The sequence below is a fragment of the Barbus barbus genome (genome assembly GCF_936440315.1).
Source record: "Barbus barbus genome assembly, chromosome: 29".
NCBI classification, from domain to species: domain Eukaryota; kingdom Metazoa; phylum Chordata; class Actinopteri; order Cypriniformes; family Cyprinidae; genus Barbus; species Barbus barbus.
Genome location: NC_136757.1, coordinates 5476042 through 5499208, shown reverse-complemented (window position 1 = coordinate 5499208; position 23167 = coordinate 5476042). Strand labels below are relative to the sequence as shown.

The window sequence follows — 23167 nt, the reverse complement described above, 5'->3', positions numbered from 1 at the left end:
AAGGTTTATCAGAACATCTCATTTTGTGCTCCATGGTAGAAAGTAAGTTGACAAAATGACAGAATTTTTATTTTTTAATGAACTATTTTCCAACAGAACAAAGATCTTCCAGGATATAGAGAGGCTCATTCACCCCAGTGACATCCTCGATAAAGTCGTATATGACTTAGACAATCAGAGGTCAGTGGGCACTATAGGAGTATGAAACAAAAATGAAAGGTCTTGCTATGATGAGAGAAGCAAATTCAAGTGAGCTTATACTGTACATAATCAAGCAAATATTTAATTAAAAAACTATCATTATGGGTAGGCAAGTATTTTTATTGGCATTTTGCAGCTGAAAATATACAATTTTGTAACTATATACATTACACATTTTTTTTATTATGGAAAACTGATTAAAAATAATGAAATAAAAGCAAAATATAGATAAGATTTTTTTATTTTTATAGTTATGTGAAGCAAAATATTAATAATAATTGTTGTTGTTGTAGTTTTTATTATTTTTATTTTAAAATATGAAATTTGAATGTGAAACAATACTTAACTATATCATCTGGTATATATCGGCCAACACTAGCTGTTGACACTAATGCCACTTTTCAGGGTTTTTTTGTTGTTGTTGTTTTATTATTGTTTTTTTTTTTGGTAGGAATAGAGTGATGAATTTAAAAAAGTATATATTTATTGTTTCAGACATACCCAGGCTCTTGTCTTGAGTTATTCAAAACGCTTGAATTTTTTATGTAAAAATGTTCTTTCAGTTGTCCAGTAATTGACAACGGCGAGTCTCTGAAGTTCAACTCTAAGTTTGAGTCTGGAAACCTACGGAAAGCAATACAAGTCAGAAAGTATGTGCAGAATTAAATTATAAGCCCTTTTTCTTTTATAAATGTACTTGTCATAAAATAAAGAAGCCGTTTCTAGTTGTTTTTTTTTTTCATTTTTGTGTATTGCTTGTTTCTGTCGGCAGGTTTGAGTATGACTTGATCTTGAACTCGGATATCAATAGTAATCACTACCACCAGTGGTTCTATTTCGAGGTGGGCAATATGCGTCCTGGAGTTCGTTATCGATTCAACTTAATCAACTGTGAGAAGTCCAACAGCCAGTTCAATTATGGTGGGTCATTTCAAGCATTAGTTCAGAAATATACTCTACTCAAGTGCACAAACACAGATGTGAATGGCGATAGTTACTTTCAAATGTCTGTGCCATTAACCTGGATTATTAAGTATTAACACTATTATGAATAGTGCTAGAGTTGGAAACCAATTTGTTCTCATATTAACATCAGTATGTATAGGGGTTGAAGAATATTCAGCTATTTGCGTCCCACCAACCCATATAACCACCTTTAAAATCAGAGTGTGTTTGTCAGATTTCTGATTTCTATATATGGTGTGACAGGCATGCAAGTGCTCATGTACTCAGTACAGGACGCCATCAACGGCAGCCCCCATTGGCTTAGAACAGGATCAGACATCTGTTACTACAAGTAAAGACCATCCTTTCCATATTTATGATTACACATTATCATTAACGGTTATAATGCATTTGAAATACAGTTATGATTTAAAAGAATTCAAGTTGACCTCTATTCCTATCTACCACAGAAATAATTTCTCACGAAGCTCCATTGCAGCTGGCGGTCAAAAGGGCAAATCGTACTTCACCTTGACCTTCACTGTGACCTTTCAACATAAAGATGATGTTTGCTACTTTGCCTACCATTACCCATACACCTACTCAATGCTGAAGGTACTATACAAATGTACCCTCCCTAAATTGATGCATCTGATGGACATTAATACTTAGAAGCCCATTAGTATACCAGTTTAGGTGCATAAAGAATGCTTATTATAAATCCTAATGCTTTTTGTAGCCATTTTTACCTTACTAATCCGAATACTGTTAGAGCTGTAGACTAGTGGTTTTGTGCACAACTGTATGGCAATATGGCAATAGTAGCCCAGTAAGCATGCATTTATGCGTACCTCAGAAATCCAGCAGAAAATGGATACCATCAGACATATGGCATGATATTTTTAATCTATTATGTTTCATACTGTATTTTTATTGTTCCTCGTTTGTTTAGATGCATCTGGAGAAGTTGAGTGCTTTGCGCACAGCTCAGATCTACTACAGACAGGATGATCTGTGTGAAACTCTGGGAGGAAACAGCTGTCCCCTGCTCACCATCACAGCCATGCCAGGATCATCCAGCCATGATCACATCAGCCAGTTCAGTATGTAACACGCACAAGAATATCACTGATAAGCATGCAGCCATAGCAGTATAGCTTATCAGTTCTGTAGATTCACTCAACATGCACTCTTAAATGCACTCACTGTCATGAACACATGCATTATCTTGCACTCTTGCTTACATTCACTTTCATGAACACTCACACACCTTATAAACACTCTCACATGCGTCCTCATGCAGACTCACATGCACCCACTCTCATTAACACTCTTGCAGTACATGCATCTTCATATGCTCACTCTCATTAACACTTTTTTATGTCCACATGCATACTTGTATACACTCACTCCCATGAACACTCTTGCATGCGTCCACCTTCATAAACACTCACATGCACTCACTCTCACAAACATTCTTTAATGTCCTCATGCACTCTCTTTAACGAACAATAACATTCACACAAGAACACTCACATTCAGTCACTCTCATGAACACTCTTACATGCATGTTCACATGCATTCGCTCTCATAAACCCTCACATACATCCTCATGCAAGCTCACATGCACTCTCTGTAATGAACACTCTCACTTGCGTCCTCATGCAAACTCACATACGTCTTCATGCACGCTCACATGCGCTCAGTCTAATGAACACTCACGTGCATCCTCAAGCAAGCTCACATGCACTTATTCTCATGAACACTCACATGTATCTTCATGCACTCTCATATGCGCCCACTCCCAATGAACACTCTTACATGCATGCTCACATGCATCCACTGTCGTGAACACTTTCACATTCATCTCCATGCATACACGCATGCACTCTCTCTTATGAAAAATCTCACATTCACATTCTCACATGCCTCACACCATGTGTTCTCTTGAATGAATGCTTTTGCATGTACTCACTCTCATGACACCTCCTACGTGTACACAAATATGCAGTCTCTCTAATTGACATTGTCGCATGCTCTCATGCACTCTTTCTGATGAGCCAGTCATAACGACTCCACATGCACTTTCACATGCATGCTCCTATGCATTCTTTCTAATTTACAAATTGTTGCATTCTTTCATGCACTCTCACATGCACTTGCTGATGATCATTTGCATACGTTCTGATACACTTTCACATGCACACTTAAATCACTCTCTCTATTGAACACATTTGCATTCACGCTCCTATGCACTCTCTAATGAACACTTGTTCATGAACAACATATGGTCTCATGCCCTTTCTCACGAATGCATTTTCTAAAGTACACTCTCACATCCACTCTTGCGCGCACACTCCTAAGCACACACTTTCTCATGAACACTATTGTGCCCTTTGCATGCACTGTCACATGCACATTCTCAAGCACTCTGAAATGCACTTTTTCATAAATACACATGCATTTTCTTATGCACTCTTACATGCTTGTTCCCATGAATTCTTGCATGCTCTTTCACATTCTTTCATCCTCAGGGTTCATTGCTATTGTCTTTTCAGCCTCTCATACACTCGTGCATGTATTCGAGTGTACACCCCTCCCATGAACGCACTCACATACTTTCTCATGCACTCTTCCATGCATTCTTGCATGCACCTGCGTGTACACTTATTCAAGCACTCTTCGATGCATTCTTGAATGCACCTGCGCATACGCTCATTCAAGCACTCTCCCATGCATTCTTGAATGCACCAGTGCATATGCTTATTCAAGCACTCTTGCATGTATTTTTGAATGTACCAGTGCATTCTCTCATTCAAGCACTCTCCCATACATTCTTGAATGCACCTGCGCATACACACATTCAAGCTCTTTTCCATGCATTCTTGAATGCACCTGCGCATACGCTCATTCAAGCACTCTTCAATGTATTCTTGAATGCACCTGCACATACGCTCATTCAAGAGCTCTTCAATGTATTCTTGAATGCACCTGCGCATACTCTCAATCAAGCTCTTTTCCATGCATTCTTGAATGTACCTGCGCATACGCTCATTCAAGCACTCTCCCATGCATTCTTGAATGCACCTGCGCATACGCTCATTCAAGCACTCTCCCATGCATTCTTGAATGCACCTGCGCATGCGCTCATTCAAGCACTCTCCCATGCATTCTTGAATGCACCTGCGCATACGCTCATTCAAGCACTCTCCCATGCATTCTTCAATGATCTTGCGCATACGCTCATTCAAGCACTCTTCCATGCATCTCACTCAGGCACTCTTCCATGCATTCTCTCATGCAAACGGTCAGTAATGTGATTTCAGCCTCTGTGAATAGGTGTGGCGCACTCAGATATGCTGTGTTTGTAGGAAGCCGTCCAGTGGTGTTTCTGTCTGCGCGGGTACATCCTGGAGAGACTAACTCTAGCTGGGTGATGAAGGGCACCCTAGAGTATCTCATGAGCTGCAGTCCTCAAGCCCAAAGTCTACGAGAGAGCTACATCTTCAAAATCATCCCCATGCTCAACCCTGATGGCGTCATTAATGGAAAGTATGTCAACATAGAACACTAGATTCTGTAGGGATACTGATAGAGATACTGTTGACAGTACAGTCTTAAAGTGTTTACCCCTTTCATTCCTCATTAGAATGCAGAACCATCCAAAGTTTTCCATTTTTAAAAATAACATGTTTAATATTTTATTTCTATATAATTTCTAGGACTGTCAGTTTAACATGTTAATGTGATGAAGTTAATTATGCAAAAAATAGTGTGTCAAAATTATTAACGCATTTAATGCACTCCACCCTGGCCCAGACCTGTGCGTCAGGACACATTGAATGCAGTTGCTTAAATTTTATGTTGAATCAAAATAGTTATTTTTAAAGCTTCTTTTTTGTCATTTCTCAGCCCAAATTGATGTGAAATTAATTTTATTAATCGGCATATCGTGCGGTGATTAGGTTTTGTGTAATAAAAATATTGATAATGTGGCATTGTTTGTTAATAGTGTAAATTAAAGTTATCACACTGTGTTACTGGTAATGGAAAGGGCAATCATTCTTCACACACTTTATCTGTAATAACACTCTGCAGTCATCGTTGTTCTCTGAGTGGGGAGGATCTGAATAGACAGTGGCAGAACCCCAATGCCGAGCTGCACCCCACCATCTACCACGCCAAGAGTCTCCTGCAGTACCTCAGAGCTACAGGAAGAACTCCACTGGTGAGAGAGCATCACGCTGTATATGAGAGAACTCTGTTTAAACGGAAGTAATGACACACGCAGTGTGTTTGTCTCTGAACTGTGTGTTTAGGTGTTCTGCGACTATCACGGCCATTCACGGAAGAAGAACGTTTTCATGTACGGCTGTAGTATTAAGGAGACGGTGTGGCAGACCAGTGTCGGCACCGGTGACCTACACGAGGACCTTGGATACAGGGTAACACATCTGCACACTTTTATATGCTACCATTCTAAATCTTTTATTGACATTTTTTGGCACGTTTGATGTATTATGTAGACATCATCTTAACATTTACAATATTCAAATATGCTTTTTGGTCCATCCAGATCAATTATGATAACTAACCTGCAAAAATGGCTTGTCTACAAATCATGCACATATGACTGCCCAAGTTTACATAATAAAGGAACTGGTTACCAAAACAGAAATTAGTGAATGGAAATGCTTGTGTTTAACACAAAAGAAGATATCTGATCAATGTTTCAGTTGTTTTAGTTTGGAATAAATTCATGCTGCCTTTATACCGTCTAGCAACAAACAGCACAAATGGCCATGTAAAAGAAAACTGACTGGCTGTATTTTTCTTTTATTTTGGCATAATATCTCAATAGTGATGACTAAACTCCAACTTTAATGTTTGCAGGTGTTTTCAGCTCCTCAGTGCTTTTTCTGTAATGTAGAGCAAGCCAGGTTGGGAATATTATGCAAACCACTGGGCGGATAATGTATCAATTCAAGAGAAGAGCTCTGATTGGGGGATTTAAATTCTTGATATCTGGCAATCGCAACCTGAAAACGTATCAATGCAAGATAACACCAAATTAAAATGAAACATTTCAGAATAAATAACCAAATATCACAGACGAGTACGTTTAATAAATCGATAGAAGCAAAAATCGTGAGAACGATTAAAATGATTTTTCATGTACAGTCATGGCCAAAAATATCGGCACCCTTGGTAAATATGATCAAAGGTGGCTGCGAAAATTAATCTGCAGTGTTAATCCTTTTGATCTTTTATTTTAAATTCACAAAAATCTAATCTTTCATTGGATAATAAGAAATTAAAATGGGGGGAAATATCATTATGAAATAAATGTTTTTCTCTAATACACATTGGCCACAGTTAACGGCACCCTTTTATTCAATACTTTTTGAAACCTCCATTTGCCAGTTTAACAGCTCAAAATTTTCTCCTATAATGCCTGATGAGGTTAGAGAACACCTGACAAGAGATCAGAGACCATTCCTTCATCCAGAATCACTCCAGACCCCTCAGATTCACAGCTCCATGTTGGTGGTGCTTCTCTTCAGTTCACCTCACTCATTTTCTACAGGGTTCAGGTCAGAGGACTGGAATGGCCAGCAGAAGCTTGGTTTTGTGCTTAGTGACACATTTTTGTGTTGTTTTTTAGGTTTGTGTTTGGATTATTGTCTGGTTGGAAGATCCAAACTTGGCCCATTATAAGATTTCTAACAGAGTCAGTCACTTATTGATTTTTTTCCCCCCTGTTGTTATTTGATAGAATCCATGATACCATGTATCTAAACAAGATGTCCAGGATCTCCTGCAGAAATATAGGCTCACAGCATCAAAAATACAGCAGTATATTTCATTGGGTTTCATTTACACATGGGGTACTTTTTAACCCTGTGTTCAACAAACCCATCTTGAGTGTTTGCTGCTAAAAAGCTCATTTTTTAGTTTCATCTGACCATAGAAGCCAGTTCCAGTCGTGTCTGATAACTGAATATTCTGGAGTTTGTTTTTGGATGAGCTATGAGAATTTTTCTTGAAACCCTCCCAAACAACATGTGGTGACGTAGGTGCTGTTTGACAATTTTTTTTAACGGTTTTCTGACCCTGAGACTCAACTATTTTCTCCAATTCTCCAGCTGCGCAGTCCTTGGAGAGTCTTTAGCCTCTCAAGCTCTTCTTCTCACCGTGCATTAGGACAATATAGACACACGTCCTTTTCCAGGCAGTTTCGTAACATTTTATGTTGATTGGAAATTATTAATTATTGCCCTGATGGTGGAAATGGGAATTTTCACTGCTCTAGCTCTTTTCTTAAAGCCACTTCACTAATTTGTGAAGCTCAATTATCTTTTGCTTCACATCAGAAATATATTCTTTGGTTTTTCTCATTGTGATGGATGATTAAGGGAATTTGGCCTTTGTTTTCCCTCCCATTTATATTTCTGTGAAAAAGGAAGCCATGGCTGAATAATTTCATGTTCAATCACCCTGGAGTGCTCAAAATTGTTAATATGAATGGGAATATACTTTATACGAGATATTTTACCCATAATAATTTCTAGGGGTACCAATAATTGTCCAACGTGTATTTGAGAAAATCATTTATTTCATGATATTTCCCCACATTTTAAATTCTGCTTATCCAATGAAATCTTAGATTTTTGTGATTTTTTTATTATTTTTTTTTTATTTTTTTTTTATAAAAAATAAAAGAATAACATTTTCACACCCTTCTTTGATCATATTTACCAAGGGTGCCGATATTTTTGGCCATTACTGTAGCCCTATCTGAATTGAATCAACACTGAACTGACTTGACTCTATCGTCTTTTTTAGAGCTGCTTTACAGCAGAATCTGAACTGTCTCCATATTTGAGTTTCCATAATTGACTATTTTTACTGTGTTACTAGTTTATTACTGTGAAGCTGCTTTGACACAATCTGTACTGTATAAAGCACTATAGAAATAAAGGTAGCTTGCCAACTTTGGAGCTTAAAATATCTGGGTTACATTATATAAACAAAAACAACTTAAGCATTATTCAAATATCGCATATATTTTCACAGACTAAAGTCAGTCATGAGATTTTGGAATGACATGAGGATGAGTAAATGACAGAGTTTTTGGTTTTTGGTGAATTATTCTTACAGCAGCATAAACAGTTTGTTTAATTCAAAGAGATAGTAGAGAATAATCATTTAAAAAAATAAATACTTTCTGTCAAGTGTTGATCTTGTCAAGTAATTTAGCTTTCTAAAATGCACTTGAAGTTGAAGATGCTTATTGTGCGTCATGTTTTTTTTAGACTCTGCCGAAGCTGCTGTCTCAGATGGCTCCAGCGTTCAGCCTGTCCAGCTGCAGTTTTGTAGTTGAACGCTCTAAAGAGGCCACGGCGCGTGTGGTGGTGTGGAGAGAGATCGGAGTGCAGCGCAGTTACACCATGGAGAGCACGCTGTGCGGCTGCGACCAGGGCAAATACAAGGTGAGGGTGCTCCATTTTATTCAGAAAAAGAGAGACAGTGGGGTTTTTTGTAATTAACTTTAAGCCTTATTTTTATCAATAATATTTAGGATATACAGAAGTTTTTAAAAATCATAGTTCTGCTGAAAATGACCAAGAATATCGGGTTACCAAGACATCTGCAGATAAAGAACAAAAGCACACACAACATACTGTATAAATCACCATTTGGTTCTTGTTATCCAATTATTTGATGTTCAGAGCAGGGCAGGAAACAGTCGACATTAACAATCAGGGATCTGACGTCACGCGTGCCATGAGAAAGAGTTTTAATGAGTACAGTCTAGGGTTCAATGATGGCCCAGGGTCAGTGTCAGTGAGTTTCAGGTTGATTTATTGAATATCACTTTTCCAATGAGGGCAGTACAAGTCGTTTAAATGACACATTTAAATTTATTGACTTAGTGATGATATACATATATCTTGATGCCTTGTGAACTTATTCATTAGACATTGTTGTGAATTCATTTGATTTAAATATGTAACTATGTTAAGGTTATTATTTAATTATCTGGTTGGCCAACATAGAAAATAGAAATTTTGAGAATGAATTTTGGTAGCAGGTTTGGAGGCATCAGTTGGAAAACTGATAAACAAACCACAGACTTATTATTTTTTTCTTATCCAAAATTTGTTTAATGAAACAAGAAAATATAATTGTAAAAAATGCGCTATCAAATATTTTATATTAAAAAGTCATGATAATAATAATTATAATTATTAAAAATTACCAAAATTTTGTTATTGAGCAAGTACATATATTACATTACATTATATTATATTTTTTTTATTATATATGCAAATAACCTGGGCAGAAATTTTTTTTTATTCTTATGCCTGAAATCAGCTAAGACAACTTGGCCAGTACTTGTGTTCAATTATTACCTTCTAATGACACGAGATCGCCTTTAACAACCAAATTCAAAATTCGATTTGCATACTTGTGTGAAGTATGTTTCTTGCCTTGCTATTATTGTTCTTTCTGTTATCTAGTAAGAAATTAATTTCTCACAGGGTGTGGGAACACTTAGCAAAGAGACAAGAAACTTTCAAAATAGAACTCATTGTAACCCATGCAAATCCTGTGGAAACAGGCAAAGAAAAAACACTTCAGCTTGAAAATTAACACAGGATGAGTTTTAACCATATGCAAGGTGCAAATAAAAGTGGTTCAGCATGACATCAGGGTTCTTGGCTCTCTGTGAGGGTGAAGATAGTTAAGTTATCTAATGATACAACAACAAGGTCTTGGCAGGATGTTTCTTGGCTGGAATGAACAACAGTTTGGTTTGTGATAATTCAGCCATCTGAGATGAGTGTTCATCCAGACAGAGATGCCACACTTTACTTTGCTGTATTCATTTGGCACTGGAATTTAGAGTCATAACCCACAGTTCAAAACAGTGCTAAGCCCTTTTCAAATTGTTTAACCCTGTTGTAAAAGTGCCGTTAAGCCTCAGTTAACATCTTTTTTTAACCCAGGGTAATGCGTAATGTGAAAAACCTGTACAAGTGTGTGTAGCTGTGGGTTTACCCTGCCTTTCAAAAGGTGGAGAATAAGAATGATATGAGAACTTTGCTCCAGTTGTTTTGTTCTGGAACAATGCTGTAAGTCAAATCCTTTATTAGTAGTAGTATTATTATGTGCAGCGTTTTGTATGTACAGTTGTAATTTTTATTTTGGAATTCAACATAAGGTTGAAAAAATTCTTATGGTTAAAAATGAGTGCATGGATCAATATTAATGCTGGCATAAGCCTGCTCATTTACACTTTTTAAATATTTGTATAGGAAGCATTTTGTAATGTTACTTTCTAATGACAGTGTCATTCATTATAGCTGCATGTTTGATATTTTCACTGTCACATATCTAACAAAAAATTGGACTTATTGTTTCTTGGTCACCAACAGAATCCACTGACACACAAGAACTGAACAGATGTTTTTCAGTTCACTGACTCATTAATATTATCAAAAGTGATAAAAGCACAGCTTGTTTCTCTAATTAAATGATGTTTAAATATTGATGAATATAAAATGCCAGGTTTTCATACTGAATGATAACAGTAGATGGTGCTATAGGCCCTGTGTGAAAGATGTGTGACTCACAGTCTCCTGTCTGCAGGACACATAATGGCGTCTCTGTGAGATCAAGGAACATGGCTGAAGCTTCTTTCTGCCCAGTATGTGACTATAACAGTGACAAACTTACAATTTACAATAACTAGGTTAGTGCTATGATAATGCATCGTCCGATTAAAAAATAATAAGCAGAACTGCATTCTATAGTTCTGTAACAGACCTGTGTTGGAGCCATCAAGTATTGGTTCATGTGGCCACTACACGTTTGAATCTGAAACAGCATGTAACCTTTTCTGTATTCTCATTTTCTGTCCATTAATTTTTAAGTTGGTGAAAAAAAAAAAAAAAAAAATCATGTTAATTTTACTTTATTTCTAATTTCAATTTTTGACAAAAACTAAATGACAGTCTGATCCAAAAAATTGCCCACTTTACACTGGAAGAGACCACCAGACTGACATGTCGAGCTGCCTGTCACAGGTCATTTGGTTTTATATGTCATTTAGCAGCAGGTCAAAATAATAGTTAATAAATAATAATAAACATGGGCATGGGGGAAAACGTTTAAAAAACAATTAAATACCGACTCAGCATTCACTGTAAGCAGCTTCAACAGAAAACATTGTGCAATTATGGATTACATATTTTTACACAAACGACAAGAAAATTGACAAAAGCAACTTTACAGCTCAAATAATCACGTTATAACAGAATAATTAATCTTTTAAAATTAAGAATTGCATTTAAAAAAGGGATTTTTATAATGTCATAAGCTCCACATTTCTGCATTTAAGCCCTCCAGAAATTAATCAACAAACAAATGGCACAAACACACAAATAAATAATATGCATGCTAATAAGCAACTAGTTAATAGTGAGAATTGGTCTTTTAAAATTAAAGCATTACCATATTTTAATTCATCATGTCCCACATCCAGACAATATACACTCAGAGACCCCAATGCTGAGTGAATTAGGACATGAAATCACACGTCCTCTGTTAATAAATGTAACCCAGATCTCATTTTACAAACAAATCCTTAACAAATGGTCCATGTAACCTGTGATCTGTGTGTGTGTGTGTGTGTGTTTGCAGGGGCTCCAGATTGGTACAAGTGAACTGGAAGAAATGGGTGCTCAGTTTTGTTTGGCTCTGCTCAGGCTAAGACGCTTCACTTCCCCCTTAGAGCTCCACAACCACAACTCCCATCTGCTGGACATGGAGAACGACCTGATAGACACCCGCAGCATCCCCAACATCACCAGGTAAACGCTCACACACCAGTACAGTGATCGTATCCAGGTCAGGACGTCCTGTTATTCTGCTGCCCCATGAATCAGCACAACAGCTGCCATATCGAATTTCAATACAACATTAAGCAGCTCGGAGCCCGCAATGTTCAGAACAATAATAGCCATGATGTCCATGATGTCAGAAGCTTCTAGAGTCTAGAAGCTTCTTGGGAGAACGTACTTCGGCCCATCCCGGCTTGTGTATTTCTGTAATGGATAACAACATACACACACACACACACGATCTTGCAGCCCTCTTCTAATGGCCGGCACCACTTGAGGAGATGCCGGTCACATGGGGCTCAGCGCACTTGAGTGAAGAGAGAAGCACTCCGCTCATTATAGTCATCTAATCACCTGATCAAAACGCCCACTAATCCACTTTGAGTCTGCCCCCACCCCTCCCCTCTGCCCGTCTCGCTCGGATCCAGTTTCTTCCCCCTCACACCATTAAAACCATTAAAAACCCACTAAAACCAGCCAAACCACCAGACCACACATTAAATCATTTAACTGCTTAACAAGAGAGCCATAAAACCATCATCACTCTTAGTAAGGTTATTGCGTTAGGAGAGACAGACACTGAGAGAAGCATGCAAAGAAATGCCTCCTCTGCCGCCACATGAGGTTTTTGACCACTAACCTGTAGGAGTCGTTTGTTGGTTTTGTTGTATTGACCGGTATTTATTATAGCTCAAAATTAGGGTTAGAGATTTGAACAACCCTTTCACCTAAAGTATTAAACTGTGGCTCGTAACTCGTCCCGCAGCGTTTGTGTTACGGGCATGAATGATGGCTCAAATTTTGCAGTTTGTTGAAGAGAGATGGGAAATCCCATAGACTTGTATTGAATGGATGTTCTGGGTTATTTCTAAAGGGAAGAATATTATAGAGAAATTGGGGTGGGCTCCGTTTACTTGGTCCGCCATATACCAATCATGGGAATATCTGGTAAATTAGCAGTTTTATATAGTACAGCTTATATACACTGCCTGCCATTTGGATTCAAATAAGCAAATACTGAAGACTCTAGAATTGCAGTGTTAATGCAGTGATTACTATGTTGTATCTTTGGCAACAATTGTTTTAACCCTAACTGATGCAGCGTGTAGCTTTTTGTTTCTTAAACAACCAGGGGCCAGATTTACTAACAGCTTGCGCAAGTGCAAACCGTCTTTTGGCGTTAAAATAGTATTTTCAGGATTTACTAAAGACGTGCAGTGAAGAATTAGCACTGAAAAGGTATGGAGTTATATTTGTGCCTGACATTATTGAATATGCATTTGTAGGAGTTTCCCTTTCAGCTGCAAAATTTATGGGAGGAGAGTATTCAGATGAATCATGCAATGAGATATACTAAGGTTTTGCGCCATTATTTAAACCCCCCAAAAAGCATGTCTTTATAGCAGGTGGCAGTATGCGCTGCTCTTGGTAGATTGCGCTGGTCATTATGGAAATGATCTGGCTGTGTTCTTCAATGCGCGCATTGTCAGTAAAACACCAGCAGAATTTTCCCTTCCCATCAGCACTTTTATGGAATTGCGCTCTAACGCTAATTTGCAGTGTTTAGTAAATCTGGTCCTAGGTTTGAAGACGTGCTCATGTCCAGATTCCAGGATGGCAATGTCAGGACTCATTGGACCCAAACTGTGTCATTTCACATATGAATTAGCCACCACAGAGTTCTAAGCTTAACCCTACTGAAAGTCTGGAGTCCACTTTACAGAGTGGTTTAACTCTCCCTTTGTCAGTACAAGATCTTGGCCAAAAATGAATGCAACTCTTAATGTTGCATAACGTGGTCAAAACAATGCTACAATGAAAGCATAATGTTATTAAAGCTAGACAGTCCAATGAAATATTAGAGTCTGCTACTTTTTTGGGCAGGCATTATAAAGTCAACTCCAGCACTTCACAAAGACTTTCAATGGGGTTAACGTCGGGACTCTGTATTGGCCAATCTCTCAAAATTTGGGCCCAATGAATCTTGGCATTGACATCCTGGAATATATACATGGATGCATCTTCTGACATGGTTGTTTAAGAAATAAAAAGCTTCACACTGCATCAGTTAGTGATTAAAAAAATTGTTGCCGAACGTGCAACATGCCATTAAAGGGATAGTTCACCCAAAAATGTAATTTACCCCATAATTTACTCACCCTCAAGGAATTGTAGGTGTACATGACTTTGTTCTTTCAGACAAATAAAATAGTTATAAAAAATGTCCTGGCTCTTCCAAGCTTTATAATGGCAGTGAATGGGACCGAGATTTTGAAGCCCAAAAAAGTGCATCCATCCATCATAAAAGTGCTCCACACAGCTCCGGGCGGTTAATAAAGGCCTTCTGAAGTAAATCCATGCATTTGTGTAAGACAAATATCCATATTTAAAACTGTATAAACCATAATCTCTAGCTTCCGCTAACTGTCAAACGCGTGTTCATGAGAGAGTGGTGTTCCTGCAGATGACGTAGGCGTAAGCATTAGCTCCGGTGAGAATATGCTAGTCTCGCGAGAACAACGTTTTGTTTACAGCAAAGGAAAATCAGTCTCCTGTTGGCTTAAATAGACAGGAGTGGCCTGTAGTGTTGTGAATAAGGCCATCGAGTGAGCTGACTTACCTTAAAAGGGACTTTCATGAATTCTATATCCAGACGTTAAAAGTATATGGATTTTAGTTAAAATCGAAGTATTAGTAATGAATGCACTGCTTTTAAAGTACATTCAAATGAAATCCTACTGTATGTTTCAAAGCTTCAAGACAGCAAGGATTTCCTGGTTGTTATGAAGCCGCTGATTGTGCTCTATTGCAGAATCCATTCTGATTGCAAAGAAGTAATTCACTTGAATATAATGATCATCAATGCACACTTGACTCAGAAGAAGCTTTTCGACATACAACTGCTGGATTAACCCGATGGTGCAGTAGCTGCTATATAACCGCTGCCCTGCACAGGAGCTATTGATGTCGCTAGAGCCAATCTTCATGAAAACTACACATGCTTAGAAGTGCTTAGCCTAATTAAATATAAACCCATAAAGATTCTAATTGCATGAATAAATTCATTTTCTCTCTTAAGATGTCCCTAAACATGAACTCTCATTCATAGCATTGTTTAGTTACTTAGTCTTATATGCAAACATTATAATTCCATTAGCATCCTTGGGAAGCTAGCTTAAACACAAATTGCATTTTCTTATGCTTAGCATTTCTTAATATGATCCATAAGTACATTCATATATTGTTTCTCTTGCATGATTAAGCTCATTGACTTCTATAAATACCTTAATGTTTGTCAGAGCCTTCATATACTTATGAAGAGCCCTCCGACTGTAAAGCAGTTGCACTTCAGACGACCTGAGTCCTGACTCCAGGACCCTTCCCAATTCCATCTTCCTCTCCACCATTTTGCTTCCTGTCTGTCTATATTGCAATATGTCCTATAAAAAATAAAGCCAAAACGCCACACAAATAAAGTTTAAAATGCCATGCTAATGCTGATGCTTAGACCCTATGCGAATATGCACTGATTCACACTGCCAATTTCACTTTTAAGCTTAGAGTATGTTTACACTTGAAAGGTTTGGTTCATTTAAAACGAATGCTGGTGTGATTTCTCTGTTAGTGCAGATGAAAGTTCATTAGTCAAAAGGTGTGAGAACACTGTGAATGAAACAAAAACACCCAGGACGCCTTATTAACAGTAACACCCTAACATTAAGGCATTGAGTTTTGCCTTCCAAACATCACTTGCAGAAGAGATAAAAATCTCACTCGACTGAGTATTAAAGTAGTGTTAATAGAAATAAGTCATTGGGCTACTTTAACACTATTGCCGCGGGTTGTTTTTCATGGCTGCGGGTTGAAGCGACCCCAATAACGTGATATTTAGCCTCCTAAAATGCGAATTTTACCAGGGGAACCCCCCCAAAAAAAGTGTATTTTACCCCCCAGAACGCGATTTTTACCGAGAGACCCCCTCGAAACGCGATTGGGCTAGTTTTGAGTAGCAACTGGGCAGGTTTTGTTTTGAAAACCTGGCAACCCTGGAAATGAGGTAGACTGATTATGATTTATGGGAATAAATTGTTCTATCTGTTTCTGTCTGAACATATGATCTCACTTCTCATATACTTAGCTGACGTATATTAACTGACAGCTGTGTGTGTGTCCTGCAGTCCCACCACATACGTGTTGGAAGAGGATGAGCCAGCATTCCTGGAGGAAGTCGACTACAGTGCAGAAAGCAATGACGAGAATGATCCCGATCTTGAACCCGATCTCCAGGATAACCATGCCCTCCCGGACCCCAATTCTGACTCAGAGTTCAGCCGCCAAGACTCACTTAACTGAAATTAAACCAGAATCGCATTAGTGTAAGGCTTTAGCTGATCTCACCAGTCGTTTGCCTGTGTACTGCATCACCTGTGTTTGCCTAATTGCCTACTTTATAGAAACTCCTTTGTTCACAAAGTTGACCTAAATTAGAATAACCTAACTTTAAGGCTTTACAAGTTACAGCATTATTAGTAATGTTAGAAATCAATCTAAAATACATCATTATTAAAATGGAGGAAAAGTTTGGTCGTTATTTACTCATCCTCATGTTCCACACCTGTTTAACTTTCAAAATTCTGTGGAACACAAAAGTAGATGTTATGCAGAATGTTCACACTTGTACAATGAAAATGTAGTTTTAAAGTGATCGTTCACCCAAAAGTGAAAATGTGCTGTTAATTTCTCATTCAAGAAGTAGGTGACTTTTTTTTTTCTTGAGTAGAACGGTAAAGAAGAGTTTTGGCTGAAACTGTGGTCCTTGGTTATTCATAAAATGCAAGTCAATAGCTACTGTCACTTTAGGAGTCAAAAAGCATATATATAGGCAACACAAAATTAATACTCATGGCTCCTGACTATATATTGAGGTCTTATGAAGCGAAACTGAACATTACAACATTATATTCAGTTTCTTACACAGACCAATCGTTTTCGCTTCATGAGACCTCAATATATCATCAGGAGCCATGAGTATTAATTTTGTGTTATCTCTATATGCTTTTTTGACTCTCAAAGTGATGGCAGCCACTGACTTGCATTTTATGAATCACCAAGGACCACGGTTTCAGCTAAACATCTTTTAATGTTCTACTGAAGAAAAAAGTCACCTACATCTTGGATGGCCTGAGGGGGAGTAAATTAACAGCAAATGTTCATTTTTGAGTCAACTATCACTTTGCTGCATGATATGTTCCACAGAAGAGAAAGTCAAACATATTTGGAAGGACGTGAGGATGAGTAAATGACAACCTTTAAAACTATGAAAAGTGAAACTGTAACTATAATAAGAAATTGGATGAAATTATTAATTATAGTTATTAACAAAAATGAAATGTTATGTGCTAAACGGTCTCTAATTTAAAATTTCTGGTGCTATATTATAAAAGGCCATGACCGTTTCATAAATACTGGTGTTTCCTTGACTCACATTTCATTAAGAACAGCTGGTATGGCTGTAATCCTGATGCAACCTGACATATGGTCATCCAACAAACCACAGTGTCACGTAACTTCACCATGAGGATAGAATCAAAGCTGCATGCTCATAATAACACCTCACAGCACAACAATGCAGTCTAATGAATGTAACGTCACTCTTATTCTCACGCGAAACGCTCACCTGCGTGCTTCCTGTGGCCTGATAGGATTACCATGAGGTCGCAGTGCTAGATCGGTATTGTTTGTGTGAGCGCGTGGTCACGGCACATTTTGTGGCTGTACTTGCTTTTTAATTGGGAGAGCTTCTGTATTTTAATTTAGATGTTAATATTTATTTGTTGCATTTGTAAAATTAGTGCATGGTTTTTGGAAGTTGCCTTTAATTTATTTTATTAGTTTTATTTGTTTATTGGGAGAAAAGAAATGTAATACTTGATTTTGATGCTGGCAGTGCAGCGTGTGTGAGTGTGCTTGTTTGTATTCGTGTTTGTTGTCAGCAGTTGGCCAAAGTACTAAATGTGTGTATGGGGTAGAGAAAAAATGTATAAGTTTGGTTGTGTTTGAATGATTGTCAATCTTTGATTGAAAGTATGGGTAATAAACAACTAAGTTAAACTTATTTTGGATTCAAATGACTTTTTTTTTTCTTTTTTTTTTATTAAGACTCCGATTCAGCGAGGACAAGTTAATGTACTTGCTGATATTTATTTCAAATAAATGCTATTCTTGAACTTGTTCATCAAAAAAATCATAGAAAAAAATTTCAGTTTCCACAAAAATATGAAGCAGCACAACTGTTTTCAACGTTTATAATAGAAAATGTTACTTAAGCAGAACATTAGAATTATTGAAGGACACTGAAGCCTGAAGTAATGATGCTGAAAATTCAGCTTTGATCACAGCAATAAATTACATTGTAACACTTAAACATTAAAATCTGTGATAGACTATGATAGATTGATACTGCACATTTTATGTTTTCAGATATTTTTATGAATTTTAAGTAGTGGTGTCAAACGATTAATCGCATCCAAAATAAAAGTTTTTGTTTACATATGTGTGTGTACTGTGTATATTTATTATGTATATATAAATACACATGCATGTATACATTTCAGAAAAATATGTTATGTTTATATATTAAATATATTTATGTAAAAAATAGCTTATATGAATATAAATATAAACTGTGTGTGTTTTTAATATATACACAATAAATATACACAGTACACACACATATGTAAACAAAAACTTTTATTTTGGATGCGATTAATCGTTTGACAGCACTAATTTTAAGTAAAAACTAAACAAAATAAATATTTAAATTCATAACTTTAGCTATCATTAAATTGTATCATATCAGCCACCCATGTTGGCTGACCAGCTAATTAAAATACACACTTTCCAAATATTATCAACATTTTACAGTACATGCTAAAAAGGAATTGCGCCAACTGTAATTAAATTTATTAAATAAAACAATGTATTGTAGCACAGCCTCTCGTACCTTAACTAACTAGAACACAGCCATGACGTTTATAACACAAGACGTTCATCTGCCCAGAAGAGTCCTACTGTTAAAAGGATGACTGCGACAACTTTACAGCTCAAATAACACAGTTTTGTATGAAAGAATTAATGTAAGCACTTTAACAAAACTAGAAGCTTCACATTTAGGCTCCTAAATATCTCCTAAATGCCTTGCCCATAGGCTTCTTTTGTACATGCATTAGTGCAAATGCTATTTTTGCTTGTTTTTACAAACTGTGGCACTACAATATGCCGTCCATAAAGCTTAGCTTGTTTTGAACCTGGATCACTGTGGACAAGTGGCCGGTCAGACAGGAAAGAGTAAAATGAGAGAATGAATAAGTGTGAGCGGGAGAGATGTGGCTTAAGCAGCGGAAGAATGCTAATCCACAGTCGCCATGCCAAAAGAAAGCTCCTGTCTTTTCAATTCTATCACTTCCTCTTTCTTTTCAGCATCCCTTCATTTTCCACAGAAACAAAAGACTCAATCCCAGCTGGCCCTCAAAGACAGCTGCATTCACATCAGACCCCTAATTAACCACACCAATACATTTGACATGCATATGTCAACACAATCTGATGCTCCCCTGACTATTAATTACAAACCCATTCATTGGCTTTCATGTAACTCCATTCATTGTGCAGATCTTTATCAGTGTTTTTCAGTCTGAGGTTGTAAAAGCTTTTTTCCCCTCTTTCTTTCTCACTCTCCATTGTTTGCATATAGTTTTTATAGATATATATGACCTGCTGATAACATTGTCCAAAGCCATAAATAGTTTAAACAGGGAGTTAAAGCTTAGCCATTTTAGCCTATATGTTGCTATTTGCAAAATAGAATTTGCCAAACCAGAGGACAAATGAAACCTAAGGACAAAATAATACAGCATTAAGGAAACCACACTATATTTTTCACCAATAGTCAACTATTTTTCTTGTTAACTAGTGCTTAAAAAGGGAATTCTGCAAAGATTTTCTCTGCGTTCAATTACATATAGTCTGTCACACTGTGTGCATACTGTTGGTGTTAATCCAGCATTGGAAACACTGGGAGACGGTTCACACTTTACGTGTGAGAGGTTGTGGGTTCATATATCCCGGACGAGCCCCCAATTTATGGTTGTATTCCAATTTGAAGTGACAATCCCCATGCAGGAAACTCTGGAAAGCACAGGGCAATTGTGTCACATAATGTGTCCATTTGATACACACTTGGTAAAAGCAATGAAAGTCTTTGTCATCCTACTGTGACCTTCAAGGGGTCTACAAACTCTGTCCTGGAGGGCCGGTATCGTTTAGCTCCAACTTGCCTTAACACACCTGCCTGGATGTTTCTAGCATGCCTATTAAGACCTTTATTAGCTGGTTCAGGTGTGTTTAATTAGGGTTGGAGCTAAACTCTGACACTGGCCCTCCAGGATCGAGTTTGGAGACCCATGCCATAAGCCATTGTTTGGAATTTGCGCTGTTTGACTGAAATTATTTCTCTGAATACACTCTTAAAAATAAAGGTGCTTCAAAAGGTTCTTCACAGCGATGCCATAGAAGAACCATTTTTGGTTCCACAAAGAACCATTCAGTCAAAGGATCTTTAAAGAACCATCTCTTTCTTACCTTTTTATAATCTGAAGAATGTTAAAGGTTCTTTATGGAACCATTTACACAAAAGGGTTCTTCTATGGCATTGTGAAGCACCTTTATTTTTAAGAGTGTATGCTAGGGTAGGGTGATTCACCACCAATTCAGGAAGTCCACTGTCCTGAAAAACAAAACTCCTGCCCTAGTCAAACACACCTGGACAAGCCTGGACTCTGCAAGAGAATGGGTCTCAAGGACTAGAGTTGCCCAACCCTAACCTATCCCGTTGAACCCACTAGAAGCAGCACTGCTCATTTGTTGCTGGCAGTAATAGAGAAGAACAATGCAAACAGATCTTGGTTACATCAAAACATCTAGGGGCTGTTTGCACAGAATGTGGTTTGGCATTCCACTACACTGCTTTTCCATCGTTTCTCTGCTCTAGACCAGGGGTTTTCTAACCTGTCCTAAAAGCCGCCCAGCACTGCACAGCTTTTTTATCCCTGTCTAACACTCCTTATTTAACTCATCAGCTCATTAGAGTCTGCAAAGCCCTTATCAGATAAGGGAGAAAAAGAAAATTACCAGTGCTGAGGGGCCTCCAGGACAGGTTTGAAAACCCTTTTCCTAGACCAGTGATTCTCAAAACTGCATATTTTGTATGTGTTCCTTATTTAACACACCTGATTCAGTTCATCAGCTCATTAGCAGAGTCTGCAAGATGTGATCTGGGTGTGGCCATTGAGGGTGACAAAAATGTGACAAAGAAGATACACAAAAATCCTATTCCTGGATCTCTATGTTCCTGCAAAGTTCATCTCCAACCCTAATCAAACCTTATGCTTTTACAGACAGGTGTGTTGGATCAGTGTTAATAAGTGAACTCTGCAGAAGGTAGCATTTTAGATAAAGGAATAACCACTCGACGGATGTCTTTGACCATTACACTTACGTCTAGCACATGAGTGCTGCATATTAGAACAAGTTAAAATAAGTTAACCTTTTAAAAGAATATATCTCCAGATCTTGAGTTTTGTCCAATTCACTGACTTGCATCAAAAATATTTTAATGCAAAAATGCTTTCTTTTCTGTGAACTGCCTCGTAAACGTGCATGGTTGGTTTTGTCTGGACTCCATGTATAAAATGAATTGTTTGAAATAAAACCATGATGCTAATTTATACACATGAACCATCAATAATCAAGGTTTTTGGACACCCCTGGAATAAACTATTTAATGTTGTGCTTGATTTGGTAACTGTATTTGGTCATTGCACTCTCTTGTTGGTTTAGGAGACAAGTCAGTAGGATTCAAATCCCATATGAGCCCCTCATTTACTGTTAATGGTAGATGACTTCTCTATACAGTGGTCACAAAGTAATTTGACAATGCACATCTCATTGAATTAAAAAATGTAAAACTAAATTGCATATGCAAATTATTTTAAACCATTTCTCAGAACAAACTATTCTGAGCCACTGCGGATGTTTATAATAGGATATAGTGTGTTCATAGCTTCATAAAGACATACATACATAGACAGAGCTGCCCTAACAAACGAAACCTACCTCACTCACAATGCACACACACATACAGTATATACACACATAAATGCAGAGGTCCTCTATGGATGAGTGAATTATTTAGTTGTATATGAAAGAATGTTATTGACTGATTATCTGTGTTCTGAATTATTAATTTGTGAAGATGCTGGTCGGGGGTGGGGTGGGGTTGTGTGTGTGTGTGAGAGAGAGAGAGTATCTTGTAAAAATGAGGAATGCGGTGAGAAAAATATGGAGGTAAAGACGAGAAGATGGTAGAGGTCAAGCACAGGAAGTGAAATATGGTACCCAACCAACAAAAAAAAAAAAAAATGGTGACATTGCATCCTTTACATTTAGACCAATATTGAACATAGACATTGGATACACCAGGGGATATGCAGGCCTATGTCAAGCTATAAGATCCCAATATGTGCTGTTGCTTTTCATCAGAAAAAAATACCATGTAGACAGGCAGGCTCTTTGTTAATCGGATGAAAAATAGAAATAGGCTGATTTTAATTTTAGTACTAAGATTCACAAACAATAAAATGTCAAAATAAATACAGAAAAAGCACATTAACATTATCAAAGTAGATTTTTACATTTTGGGGGTGGGGATATTCTGTGTGGTTTCCAAGATGTTTCTAAGCAGCTTCTTCAGGATTTGAGGTATCATTCGAAGTTAATTTGAGCCATAGTCTTAGCAAACACAATTAATTAGTGATGGACATCTAATTCATGGAGTTCAAGGAATGCTAGTGATGAAACTGAACAACAGTGGTACACATGAAGCCATGCTACAATAACATCTTGATCTTGATTGTGAGACATTAACATCTTGATCTTCAACTCATGGAGAACTCCTTAGTTTGAATCAGCAAGTCAACAGGAATTACCAAATGACTCGACATCAGCCAATCCTCCTTCTGGATGCCCATTAATACTGCAAAGTGATGCTGCAT

General features: G+C 37.4%; 1 protein-coding gene across 2 annotated transcripts in view; it reads left to right on the top strand.

The window, feature by feature from the left end:
* The window catches only part of LOC306849477 (cytosolic carboxypeptidase 1-like), a 37411-nt gene extending 18804 nt beyond the window's left edge, over positions 1-18607 (top strand). For both annotated transcript variants that reach the window (XM_079384524.1, XM_079384523.1), the window contains exons 15-26: positions 97-180; positions 765-851; positions 974-1122; positions 1411-1498; positions 1617-1761; positions 2099-2249; positions 4518-4698; positions 5245-5374; positions 5466-5591; positions 8463-8639; positions 11857-12026; positions 16235-18607. In XM_079384524.1, the coding sequence (XP_079240650.1) occupies positions 97-180; positions 765-851; positions 974-1122; positions 1411-1498; positions 1617-1761; positions 2099-2249; positions 4518-4698; positions 5245-5374; positions 5466-5591; positions 8463-8639; positions 11857-12026; positions 16235-16409 (1663 nt within the window). In that variant the 3' untranslated portion in view covers positions 16410-18607. The remainder of the gene's footprint in view (positions 1-96; positions 181-764; positions 852-973; positions 1123-1410; positions 1499-1616; positions 1762-2098; positions 2250-4517; positions 4699-5244; positions 5375-5465; positions 5592-8462; positions 8640-11856; positions 12027-16234) is intronic.
* The last annotated feature ends 4560 nt before the right edge of the window (positions 18608-23167 follow it).